At 39.0% G+C, this 14,076-nt stretch overlaps 1 protein-coding gene across 1 annotated transcript; it reads right to left on the reverse strand.

Moving 5' to 3' along the window:
* Nucleotides 1-419: 419 nt before the first annotated feature.
* On the reverse strand, nt 420-3,874 carry nkx2.3 (NK2 homeobox 3). The gene is made up of 2 exons (XM_028468701.1): nt 3,212-3,874; nt 420-1,393 (listed from the first exon to the last, which is right to left on the reverse strand). The coding sequence occupies exons 1-2, from the start codon at nt 3,579-3,581 to the stop codon at nt 750-752; spliced, it is 1,014 nt and encodes a 337-aa protein (XP_028324502.1). The 5' UTR covers nt 3,582-3,874; the 3' UTR covers nt 420-749.
* Nucleotides 3,875-14,076: the final 10,202 nt, after the last annotated feature.

Here is a 14,076-nt window from a genome sequence, read left to right on the forward strand (position 1 = left end):
TTCAGGACTTGTTTTTTTTTTTTTTTTAACCAAAGGACAATATAATACTGAAGAATGCTGTCACATGTAATATGGTTAGGGCAGTGGTTCCCAACCTTTTTTGGGCCGTGACCCCATTTTGCTATCAACAATTTCTGCTGACCCAAGAGATTTTTTATTCCTTTCTTTCTAAAAGTTTTTTTTTATCATCTTTATTAAAGTGTGTTACAATTAAGTAGCCACATGATTAGTGCACAATTTTATACTGCATTTTATTAGATCTATTATATTTGAGAAAATTTAAGTATAGAATACATTTGTTTGATATTTATTGTGTGTGATGTTAAGTTAAAAATAATATCCATCCATTTTCAGACCCGCTTTGTCCTATTTCAGGGTCGTGGGGTAAAAACCAAATTAAAAAGTAATGTGTGTGTGTGTGCTTTTTTTTTCTTTCTTTTTTTTAACAATTACTAGACATTTTCGGCGACCCCATTTTAATTCCAGGCGACCCCACATGGGGTCACGACCCCAATGTTGAAAAACCATATAGGTTAGGGGAAACCCCATCACATTTTTGCATCAATATGTGTAGTGTAGTCTATTACATAATGTGTTCACATTTTCACCCACACAAAGATTCTGAAGCATTCTTTCAAAGTTAAATTCAAGTGTGGCACGTGTCAGTCTCTTCTTGTTACTGAGTCTTTCTGTTTAATAAGTGTTCCTGATATAGACTGAAAGGTTTTGGTCTCTTCATTCATTACCATTTACCAGGCCCGGATCCCCTGCAGAGCTCCCTGGCAGGGTGGGACCACTGGACCAGGAGGGTTAGGGTTCTGGTTCTGCGTCTGCGCGCTAATGTTCCCCAAATTCATGTTCATAAAGGCGTTGGTGGTGGAGTTAGTCGGTGGTAGAGCTGCAGGTAAACTATAGGAGTAGGAGTTTGTGTACATGCTGTTATTGTAGCTGTAGGCCGGGTAGCTGTTGTAACTGTACGGGTTCGGAGCTCCAACAGGGTAGGCGGGGCTGTAGTTCTGAGACCCAGACAGACAAGGTCTCCCGTCCCGGACTAGAACCGGCACCGCCACTCGCCTGGGCGGAGGCGGCGGGTGGTGATGGTGATGATGATGATGGTGATGGTTTCCAGCCATCTCCAGGCTCTTATCCTGCCGCTGCCTCTTACATTTGTACCTCCGGTTCTGGAACCAGATCTTGACCTGTGTGGAGGTGAGTTTGAGGCCGCTCGCCAGCTGCTCTCTCTCCGGGGCGGACAGGTAGCGCTGCTGCTTGAAGCGTCGCTCCAGCTCGAACACCTGGGCCTGGGAGAAGAGGACCCGGGGCTTCCTGCGGGTCCGCTGCTGCTTGGCGGCGGGTTTTTGTGCACCCTCAGCCCGCAGAACTCTGCAGCTATCTGCGGGGACGAAAACACGTTCAGACCACATTGAAACACAAAACTCACATGGTGATGTGATGGTTGTTTTTTCACTTTCTTTCATTTTATTTATTGTTAATTGAATAAAATGCAGTGAATATAGTGTAATTGAACTTTAGTAATTGAGAACGTAATTTTAATTGACTTTCAGGGGGGGAAAAAAATAAATACTTGTAATTTGAAAAATATGCTAGTTTGTGTAATCTTAAATGAGTTGTAATTGAACATTGATAATTAAAAAGGTAATTATAATTGAAAAAGGTAATTGACCCCAACCCCAGTGTGGATCATATTGTTTCTAATTTTCATTTTAATCAACTATAGCATGAAACTCTGAAAAGGTCAAACATTTTTATTTATTTTTTATTAATCATTTATTGGGTATTAAAATTCCAAAAGGTTGTTTTGAAATTGTACAATTTTCCTTTTTGGTTTCATCATTAACAATTTAATTCCATTTAGTTATTTCCTATGATCCAGAGCCACTTTAATTTGATCAGTACTTCTGAATAAAGTTTTAATCACTTTAAAAAAGAGTTTACCTGCCAAAGTTACTCACACCATATGTGTACTTGGCACGATCTATTACAATGTATGTAGTGTAGTAGTAGTAGTAGTGAATCCGTGTTGTAGTGATTTGTTCTTGTAATTTTTCTATCTGATGCACAAAAATTCCATTGTACCTGTTATTTTTCAACTTGTACATATGGCAATAAGCTCTATTCTATTCTATTCTAATTTATTTTTTCAAATAAAAATTGCTGATTAAATCAGAGTGATTACAATACAACATTATCATTAAAATTCAAATAGTTAAGAGGTGAAAAGTCAAATAAATTATAATGTTTTACACAGCAGACTTCAAATTCTAGATCAATTTTTTTTTTTAAATTGGTAGCAAATGATACGTATTGAATATACAGCTTTATAGAAGCTAATGAATGTGAAACACAACATGTATTTTCAGTAGCGATGCTCCAAACACACATTTTCGCTCTAAAAATATTTTTTTTTAAGTACCACAATAAATTACAGATTAAAAATGTATTTATGAAGACAAATTTGTGGCGTGTAGGAAATAACAACTTCATGAACTTTTTACAAGGAAATAAAAAACAAAGGGGGAAAAAAAGTCACAATTTACGTTTTAGCAGATAAAAAAAAGTAAGGGGGGGGGGGGGGCACGCGATCAGTTAGCAGCACACAAAATCAGGTCACTCATCACATAATCATAACAAAAAACAATTGGAAAAATGACTGTGTATATGGGCTTCATTTTAATGGATCAATTTTTAATAATTGTATGCCGATATTTGGCTATTATTATTATTATTATTATTATTATTATTATTATTATTATTATTCAATGTATTTTAAATGGAAATGCGATGCACATTTGTTTATGTTTACACAACACGTGCCTGCAGGCTATTATTTTAAATAGCTAATGAATAAAAAATGTCTTTCTTCTCTCTCTCTCTCTCTCTCTCTCTCTCTCTCTCTCTCTCTCTCTCTCTCGCTTAAAAAGGAAAGAATATTAATATTAACAGCTTACTAGGATTTTATATATATATATAATAAATTTTGCTACAACTAGATAATAATGACAATTAAAGAATAAGGTGAAGATGCGAGACCGTTGGATACTGTCAATAAGCGTCCATGCACGTGCATCCACTAATATATATATATATATAGTTTCGTTTTGGGTTTTTCACGTCACCAAACATGAATGCTGCAGTTGTTTTTAACACACATGTTCTCCATCAATGGAAAGGTGATAATAAATATTCTCACTGCTGTCCTCCTGCTCCGTCTCCAGCTGCAGCTCTGCGCCATGGCTCTCCACCACCGGGTTACCAAACACCTCCACCGACAGTCCGGACTCCAGCAGCCGCTCCTGCGTCAATGCGCTCATGTAGGACATTCTGTCGTCGCTCTCCGACAGGCAGGAGCTGATGGGACTCGGACTGTCCCTGCCTGCCAGCATGCAGGAGGGCGGGGAGTGGGAGCGGAGCGCTTTGCTGGGGAAAGCTCCAAAGCATGAGATGAAACGGAACGGCTGCTGCTGTGACTGCTGCTGCTGCTGCTGCTCTAACTCCAACTTTAGAATGTCCTTCACAGAAAAAGGTGTGGTGGAAGAAGTTATGACTGGACTGGGGATCATTTTGAAACCACCATCAGATTTACGGCATATAACGAATAGTTAGTTACCATGCCCACATTTGAAATCAATTGTATAGCATCCGTAACAAGGCGCGTAAAAGCAGCGATCTCCTCTTCTCCGTGCGTAAAGCTGAAGACTGGATGCGCTCTGCCTGTTTTTCATGTAGACCCAGGTGTACTGGCTTTGGTTTAGCTGTGACATCCCTCTCCTCTGGTGGCTGTGTGTTTCTGGCTGCAAGGTCGAGGAGGAAAAAGAGATGATGATCCTGTTTGGTTCCCTGGAAACGGTTATGTTTCAAGGGAATAGAGGAAGAACTGGCCTCCTGAGCGCTCTCGGATTAGGAGGAGGAGGGACTTTAGTCTCTCTCTCTCTCTCTCTCTCTCTCTCTCTCTCTCTCTCTCTCTCTCTCTCTCTCTCTCTCTCTCTCTCTCTCTCTCACGATTGTCACTCTGTCACGAATCTTTGCTTTAAATGGTGTTTTGCAAATTTACAAAAAAAAAAACAACTATATTTTTCAGTTACACCAAATCCCATTTATTAAATGTTCAAAATACTTTAATTCAAACCCATATACGTACTTAAGATAGTGAAGGTTATCTTTATTGGTCCCAGTGCTTCGAAGGTCCTTCATGCAGTCAGATTAAACGCATCTTTGTTTCCTGTCTGGGTAAAGCTGCAGGGATAAGATAATACTAATGACGGTGGGAAATGAGATAAACTAGCAACCAAATGAAGAATATATTGAGAGCAAAGAAGCCATTCAGATGTTTGAGAAACTATAATGATTTTTAATTTTAAAAAAGGAGAAAACTATTTATCATAATAATAATAATAATAATAATAATAATTATTATTATTATTATTATTATTATTATTATATTTTTTCCACACCTTTATATTTCTACAGTTGAACGTGTCTGTCGGACTGTGGCTGCATGGCGCCAGTCTCCAAGGGCCCACTGCGCTTAAACCGTGTGGAAAGAAAAGCAGAGCCCGTCTCCATAATCTCATCCGCTCATCACCAACAAGAAGGTGTTTAGATTAGAGCGGTGTCTTCCCCTCTTCTGGAGATCTATGTCTTAAAACGGTCCATTTAAAGAGTTTGCCTAAAGCTCTGATGGCTCCTAATGGGTTTAGGTTGCCAGGTTTCAACCCGCGTCTTTTTGTGTGTGTGTGTGTGTGTGTGTGTGTGTGTGTATGTATGTGTGTGTGTGTGTGTGTGTGTGTGTGTGCGCATCCAATGTGTTTATTTAAAGTGTTTAAGACCATGATGTAAGGCCTATTAGTTTAATAAAATGGATTTGACGCATGAAACTCCTAAAAAATATGTAGCTTTTATTCCAAATTGACTCATTTCTTTGACTGAGTCCTGACTCATTAAAGGCATTTCCACATCCAGACATAAAGGTGTGTTAGTGACAGATAAGCAGCTCCTATGGGTGACAGTCTGAGCACTCAGTCTGGAGCCACGTTGGTACAAAAGCGTAACGGGTCACTGAACGTATAACCCAGCCGCCCGCGAAGCTGCGCATGCACGCGCGCGAAGGCCTCGAGGTCGCGGACCCTCGCCTCGCGTGCCACCGGCAGGCCCCCGAAGTGACCGTGCGTGGGCGCGTGTTTACGCAGCGGAAGAGTCTGTTTCCTGGTTGTAACAAAACCCAGACTCCCAAAGGGTGTCAAGGAGCTGCTGCAACCCTCCAATACATCATCTTCATCCTCAGAATCACCGCGATAAGCCCGGGGACACCGCTCAGGTCATACAGTCTATATAATAATAATAATAATAATAATAATAATAATAATAATAATAATAATAATAATATGTGCAGCCAATTATTTCCATCCAGCTGCTGGCATGAATTCGTATTAATTGTCAACATGAAGACGTAAATGCCAATGTTAAAATAGTTAAAACATCTAGAACAGTGGTTCCCAAACTGGGGTGTGAGGACACCCATTGGTCCTTGAGTCGTAGCTTGAGGGTCCGTACAATTTAATCTTTATTTTTATTTTTAGACAAACTATTATTCATGCTGTATTGTTACAAAAGTGCACACTGGTGAGTGGTGACCAATGTATCTATACAAACATATACATATATGATGCAATTCATCACTCTGAATTACAATGGCTGCCTTAAAGCCAGGATATAGATTATACAATAAGTACGTCCCTTTTTTTTTGTTCTCCAAGTAAATCTGCACATATTTGAATTCCAGCAAGTACATTTTGTCTTCTTTTTGGAAAACTATTTCAAGGTTTCTTTTATTCAGATACCTTTTTTTCAGGAGCAAACCAATCACCTCCGAGGAAGACTGGCAGTTGACAGTCGAAACATGTCAAGAGATAACATTTCCTGAAAAAAACTTGTCTGAATTAACAAAGCCTTAACATATACTGCACATATTTTGTTTATTGGTGATACATCAACACATTTCATGCTATATGCATGCAAGCCTGTAGGTCTATTCTGGGACCACTGGCACATATTTTTTGAAAATGTTGAAACAACAGACTTATTACCATTTGTAGTACATTTGGTGGATGGTTATGAATATAATACATTTGGCTATGCACATCAAGTGAAATAACACTGCCTTTATTGTCTTATTATACGTTAGAAGATATATTAAATACATAAATGCACATCAGGCCCAAGTTCTTTCTTTGCTTTAACCTGTTACTTATCAGTCAGAAACAAAGTAGAGCTTTATTATAAATCTGCATGTTTTGCCACCAGACAACTCAGTTCCAGGTACTGTAAATGGCTTCTACTTGAGGTCATCATTAGGTGTTGAAATATGAAACCATGCCTGAGGCAGTTGAATTATCATAATGTCTGTTAAAAGAAAGGATATGATGATATTGTGAGCTGACAGTCATATTGGAAAAAACACTTGACTTCTTTCCACCAACAAGCAGGTTGTTTACGATGGTTACCATAACAGCATGTGTATGTTGGATGAGGAGCCCGGCTAAAGGGATCCACTTGCTTACAGCCCTTAAAAAAGAAGGATATAACATCCAAAAGCTCTCAATGGTTCTTATGTAAACAGTTTTAAAAGTTGAGTGCAAATTCTAGGAGTGATCTCAGCTCAGCTCTCATGGCACATCTTACTGGATGAAATTAAATAAACATTGAATAAGATTGAGGACTAAAGTAATCCCCTCAAATCAACAAAAACACTGAAAATGGAAGTATTTTTCACCTTATTGCAGAATTATTGGCCAACATCTCACAAAGATGGTAAAATCATCTCTCCAAAGTTATTTAATATTGTGTCTTTTTCATTTTAATTATTGCTTTGAGCAGCTTTGTGACTAATTTGTGCTACTGCAGAACTATTTAACATTAATATTTGACCATCAACGCAATAAAAGAATTCACTGCTTACAGTACCAAACGTCTTTCCTTGGTCAGCATCTAGTTTTTTTTTTTCTTCTTTCTTTCTTTTTTCTTCCTTTCTTTCTTTTTGTATTGTGTTTTCATTCATTTCTATTCTGTAACCTGAATCCACTTCATCATGGATGATGTAGCCATCTATTGATCACACGGGATCTTTATTTTTTTTTTTTTAAATCTTGATGATTGGATTGAATCTTAACATTTTCGATCATTACATTCATTTTTAATTATTTTAGACTTAAATATGCTGTTTATAGCTACTTACTGGGTATGAAAATGGATGTATGATACATTTACTTGATGTGGGGTAAAAAGTTACTTCTTCCCACTCCCTTTTAATCCTTTTTATCATTGTACATTATCAGTGATGGGAAGCCTGACTTACAGAATACTGTGTACCTGCACTTAGTTGCAGTGTAAGTGCACAAATGATACAAGTTAGGATTTTGAGTATACTATGGTCCTAAGTTATTGTTTAATGTGTGGAAACTGTATATGGCAACCAAGCACAAAAAGCTATTATTTTGATGTGATATAGATTAATAAATTAATAAATATTTGATGTTTTTAATGTTGTTTTTTTTTTTTTGTCTAAAGAAATAAATAGTCTGTCTAATAGGTTTATGTGTTTATTCATGTTTAGACTTTGATTACACAAATGGTTCACTTGTGTTTGTGATAATATTATTGTATACCTAAGATCAACATTTCATCAATCCTGCATGTTTTTTTTTTTTACATCTTACTTTTCAAAAGACTGTCAGACTTTGGAATTAATGAGGCCATAAAAGCTGACAACATAGAAGTGCAAAAAGCGTAAAAGTGTCGAAGCCTTGTGTAGCTCATTATGTGATTTCCTTTTTCCTCTTTATTTCATGGTCATCATTAAGAATAGCAAAGAACCAAAGGGCTACAAATGCCGTGAGGGTTCAGTTCTTCTATGTCCCGGAAGGTGAGTCTTATCAGCAGCACATGTGATGGTGTCAGTAGCCAGGACCCAGACAGCACTATTGTGCCCCTGCCTGGGCCGCTGTGACGGATGAGAGCGCCTTCTCCCTGGAGGAAATGAGGAGGCCAGAGGCAAGCGCAGAGCCAGATATCTGAGCAAAACCCTGTTCTCATCCACTCACTCAGCTCTGAATACTACAAATATTCTACATCAGCAGGCTTTACATGTTACAACAGTCCCTTTGGACTCATTGCTGTCACCCGTTTAGAAAGATACCCTAATTAGTGAGTGTGTTTGAAGAACCAAGGGTGATGCCATACCGAAGTCCTGCTCATATAACTTGTCTCTATAACTTGGAGACCCTGAAAGAAGGAAGTGAGATCAGGCCAGTCTGGATCCCCTGGCCTTTGCCCTCCCTCGGGTCTCATAAATTAGGCAATGGTTGCTCTCTCCCAGACGGACTTGCCTAAGCAGGTGCGTGTTTGTATATAAGAGTGTTAACAGAGGGGATGTAAGAGCTGTAATATCTGTGATCTACGGTGTTGGGAAAATAGTTTGGGAGGAAACATGCAACCTAAATATGCTTATCCTCTGTGCAGCAGAACAGTCTGCGGAGATAACAACAGGGCAAGTAGGGAGGTGGGCTTGTGCTGGATAGGATGTGTGGGCCTCTGGCTGCTCTTGTTCTTCTTGGCCAAGGCTGGTTGAAGAAAAAAAAATCCAACAAATATCTAAAGGTTGAATCAAGGTCAGCATAATAATTGAGGAACAGTAATAGTAAATAGCAAAGATAAAGTTGGCCCGAAACTACAAAAAAGGCCTCAGATATAAAATAGAAAGCTATTATATATCTAAGGACAGTTGTGGAAGCAGTAGCTGAGATATTTAACCTTGCCTGCAAGATGGATTCTCCTGGTGTTCACAAACACCAGAATCCATCTTGTACTGTTCCCGCCTTTGCCTTTCGAAACCGAACCAATTAGAACCAATCATGAGGCAGTGTTGTGGTTTAGGGCGGAATATCCGGGTGTGACAAAGTCAGAAGCACCGAAGCAAAATTGGCGCAGGAGGATGATTAACGTGCCCTTAACTCGCATACTCGTGTTGCGAAAACAACAAAAGTCACTCAATGACATAATGACCACAGCATTACTATCCCAAAAGAAGGTTTTCACCAGCAAAGCCTCGTTGTGGTTGTAGCAGCGTCTCTGCGGCGCATGCCGATGACAACATCATCATTTATTACCGTGTGATTGGCTAAAACAAATCATGGTGGACAGGCTCTTCACCCAATCAGCTCCAAGCATTCTGTTCATTTCCCTCCCTGGTTCTGAAAGGATTTGTCAAACTCCTACAGTGGAGAAATGTGCTGAGATGTGACTAGTGACTGATGGGTGCATGAGCGCGGCTGATCGCGTGCATGTGAGTGAGATAGTGACCCGTGGAGGAGATATGGACGCACGTCCAGCTTTTTTTTCTCTCTCTCTCTCTCTCTCACACACACACACACATACACACACACACACAACTGGAGCCTTTTTTCCATCTCCGCTGTGTTTTTTGTCCACGTTTACTGCAACAATGATCTCTGTGTGTGTATTTGCACCTGCTTTTCAGTTGTACTACTCTGGTACTAAAACCATCACCGCAAACAGTTCCAGATTTCATGAATCGCGTCGCTCCCCCTGCATAAATTTATTTGCATTTCCTCCTCCCATATTTTTGCTCCCCTTGGGAGATCCGCCTACTATGCATATTCATTAGGGGGAAACGCACTAAATGGATTGAAGGCACATTGGGAAGCGCTTTGTACTCCTTATTAGCGCGTGGTGTGACGTTTGCATACGTTTTATTGCCACTAAACCTTTAGTGAATTCGCACCAAAGTGTAGAAAATAAAAATGAACAGTCAGGGTAAAAATTCATGACATGAGTCTTCCACTTCCTGTCTTTGTGTCTTAGCTTGCATATTTGTACAGAGCTGGAGTTCCTGAACTGGCCAAAAGACCGCATCAATCAATAAAAAAAGTCCAGCTCAGGCCTAGTGTTAGAGACTCCACCCTGCTTGGTGGAGTCAAGGCTACCTCAGAGGCAAACCGTAAGCAGAGCAAGGTCAAATCTCTGATAAATGAAGCCACAGGAAAGATGACCTTTCTTACATTTTCCTTTAAATTCAGCTTCATTTAATTTGTTTGTTTTTAAGTAACTATTGTCCATATTATTGGAAGAAACTATACCAGTTGGCCACTGGTAAGAAGTAACTGTTAATCACAGGCAAACATATACCAGTATAGCTAGTAATATGTTTATCTTACCTTGAACAAATAGGTTGAACATTCTGATTAAAATCAGAAAAAACATCTTTGGTTAAATTCCTTGTGTCATTCCTTCATTTGTCATTATAGAGAAAGAAGTTGGTCATTTAAGTCTGGATAATAAGATCTATATAGCAAAATAAACTAAAACCTTGTACAAAAGTAATCTCTGAAAAATGAACAAACTAGAAACCAAAGATGAGAAAACATGACACTACACAATGATACGACAACACCAAGGGTCCAAGCACTGCTTTAAACAGTGAGGGAAGACAATCAGGAGATGAGGCACACCTGAGTGGAAACAGAATGGAGAAGTCTATTCCCAGCACACAGAGTGGCAGGACATGCAGTGTTTGTTGAAACAAATAGGAATCAATGACTCAAAATGACAAAACGGAGAATTAACAAATACATTACTAACCAAATAATTAAAAAACATGACGAACAAATGCAAAAGTACATACCCAATGACAACAGAGTCCCACTGAGGTTCAAACTTGCCGGCACATCTCACTCAAAGCAACTAAACCAAACTAACTCAATAAGACCCAGAAAACACCATGAACACCAAGTTGTGAAAGTAGCAAATTCATGTTGGTGGAAGAAGGTAAATTGGTATACTAACTTACTCATGTTGTGCATTTTTACTTAACTGTATGGTTTTTATTTGCCTCTACCTTCCCAGTTCTTTGATGATCAGCTTCAAGGAAAGATGACTATTGCTAATTATATTTTATTCTAAGTTAGTCTCAAGTAAAATCTAACAACCAACCAGCCCAGGGTCACCGTAGATATCGTACTAAGGGTTTTGAGTTGAGCAAGTAAAGCTCTCCAAACACAAAGTGGAATGCAGTCAGACACACAGGTTGCTCCAGTGTGTTTCTGCCTGCATGGTGCATCAGTCAATGGACTACACACAGGGATCAGTCATGGGGTCCTGGGTTCTGTGTTGTTGCTGTGTCTGCTCCCTTGTTAGAGAATTGATGGCACTGTCTTTGGAAAACAAACATGGCGGGAAGCTAAAAAGCTGGTCACTCACCGCGGCTCCCTGACCCACAGACACTAAGGGCCACATGCAACACACGAGGAACACTGCAGTGTGCCCCTCGGAATGTGCTGCAGTGTGTGTGTGCACACGCTTCTGTTTGTGTTTCAGTGATACCATAGCTGGAATGTGACTGTCTTGTGCCTCATTGTGTGCCTTTGTGTGTTTTTGTGTCAATCTTCCACACCCACAACAATCCCCTGAGCGTAAAAAAAAGAAGAAGCACTGATGAAAGTGAATGGTGCTTCTGATTTAACGAACATATATGCATTTTATTGATAAAAGTTGGAATTTCTCTGCAGGAAATATCTCTGCTGAGCTCTAACCCAATGTTACAGATGGAACACAGTCCCCTTTGGGCAGTGATTTGCTGGAGGCTCCCCCTGTCACTCCATGGTTTGACTCACACTTCAGATCACAGCACAGACCGTGGCCCTGGGGCCTCCTCACTGCACGCACACACACACGCACACACACACACACACGCACACACACGCTCAAATCCCATAATTGCGGTGGCTGACAGTGATATCCAACACACAAGAAAGCCTCACCTGGTTTGAAAGAATGAAAACATCTACTGTCAGTGTGAAGTGAGGGGTGAGTGGTGGGGGTGGGACCAGTTATGGAGAAAGTAAGTAACACAAAGGACAGAACAGGGGGATGAGTCAATCTGTGTGTTAGCAGTAAACGTTTGTATTAGAGAACATTCAGGGAATTCAAAAAGGCATGACTGACTATTGCTGTGTTCAAGATGAAACAAGCAGTTTTCATGGTGAATGATTTGGAGATGAGTCATGATTACTTTTCTTTTTAGGTTATATTATATTATAATAATATGTGTATTATATATGTTGTTGTTTTTTAATTTACACCCAATAGATACATCATACATAGGCTACTCATGTAAAATCATATACACAAAGAGCCTTAAGACTCAGCCCTAGTGCTAAGTTCTGCATGCATGTGTTCATCATTGTGTCCCAAATCAACTTGAAAGTGTCTATTCGTATAAACAAACCCCGGTGCTATTGATACATTTACCAAAGTACATGTAAGTAGCGTCTTAGGGTTAGGTTTTAGGGTTAAGTTTAGGGTCAGGTTTAGGGTTAAGGTTAGGCAGTAACCCTATATCGCAACAATTTTTAGGGTTAGGGTTAGGTTTTGGTTTGGTCTTAGGCACGTGACCTAAACTAGCCAATGAGGGGCGCTGTGCACGGATAGAATGTTGGTATATTGATACGGCAACCGTACGGATAGCCATTGCCATTCAACTTTAATCGCGATACTTGGGTGCCGATTTGATGCAATTACAATCCTGATTTATTAAGTTTTGCGATTCGATATAACAATCACGGAAGCGGATTAGGGCCAATTTTGATGGAGAAAATAATTTTGGGCAAATCAAGAACAAAGTCGAAATGTCAAGAATAAAGTACAAATTTTGAGAATAAAGTCGAAACATAATGTCGAGATTAAAGTCGAAACATTATTTCGGCTTTATTCTTGATTTGCCCCCCCCAAAAAAATTGCTCCATCAAAATTGGCCCTAATCCACTTCCGTATGCCAGTAGTTGGAGAGCTCTTTATAATAATTTTCCAACACGTTTGCCTCTATATTGGAAAAACTCCAGTAACCACAAGGTTTATTGACTATTATCCACACAAGTAACAAGTCAACAGTGAAGTCTGCCATCCGACATTTCCCACTGTGAGCTTATAGGGAAGGCAGACTGGAGCGATCTCCATTTATCAAGCACTCAGGCTCCTGCAGACAGCTGAGGGGACACCAGGAGCCTTAGTGTTTACTCTACAGCTCAGCCCAGGCCCTCAGCACAGGACGGATGAAGATATCTGCACATATTTAGATTTACACCGTCAAAGAGACACATACTAACAGTCTGCAGACTGAGCGTCGTTGCTGTCTGTGCAGTAATGACTCACACTGACATTTATGATGTTTTTCTAAGACACAACACACTCTTTTGGAGGAAAAAAAAACACATTTGTCTTTTAGTGTTGATTCATCGTAAAGACACAGCAGAGGATTAAAAAAGTGAATGTACTTTTCTTATGTTTTGGCACCACCCTGTGGTGAAATAGCACATTGCACTATAGTTAAACAAACGTAGCGTTTTCCAATTTACAACAAAACATCAAAAACCAAGAACTGGTCAAAGGAACATCAACTCAAAGCAATCCATCATTTGCTCAATTCACTCAAGATCAAACAGCCCCATGGCAAACAACCATAGAAAACAGAATAAAGTTAAACAAAACAAAGAATATCGTCTGTGCATATCCAGAAAATGAATAAATAAATAAAAATCCCATTAAAAGTGAAACAACAGTAAGCAATTATCAATCAAGATGTCATTAATTCAGAACAATAGGACAACAAATTAAAAAAAAAAGAAAATGTACAAAAATAACAACAGTAATAAACAACAAAGTGAGAGTATCATAATTTTTTTTTGTGCTTTTACATCTTTTAGAGTTATTAAATACTTCACAAGTTAAATTCGTTTAAGAAAACAATAAATTTGGTGGATGACTTTAGTACTCTATTTTTGTGGATAGAGAATTTGACTAAACACAAAATTATGTTACAACAGAGTTCCTCATTTAATTTTTGCAAGATCAAACCAAAAGTTATGCCATCCCTAGATAATACTGGAAATAATGTAATTTTATGTTTGATCCAATTTTGAATACTGTGCTAAAAAATAGATTAAAAAAAAAAAAAAAAAAAAAAAATCTGTATTACATTAAAAAAAA

Source organism: Gouania willdenowi, chromosome 15, assembly GCF_900634775.1.
Source record: "Gouania willdenowi chromosome 15, fGouWil2.1, whole genome shotgun sequence".
Classification (NCBI taxonomy): Eukaryota; Metazoa; Chordata; class Actinopteri; order Blenniiformes; family Gobiesocidae; genus Gouania; species Gouania willdenowi.

Excerpts from the sequence above, each read along its gene's own strand:
- nkx2.3 (XM_028468701.1), bottom strand. The coding sequence starts at position 3,581 with ATGATCCCCAGTCCAGTCATAACTTCTTCCACCACACCTTTTTCTGTG. Across the intron at positions 1,394-3,211 it reads GACGGAGCAGGAGGACAGCA|ATAGCTGCAGAGTTCTGCGG; the intron begins GTGAGAATATTT and ends TCGTCCCCGCAG.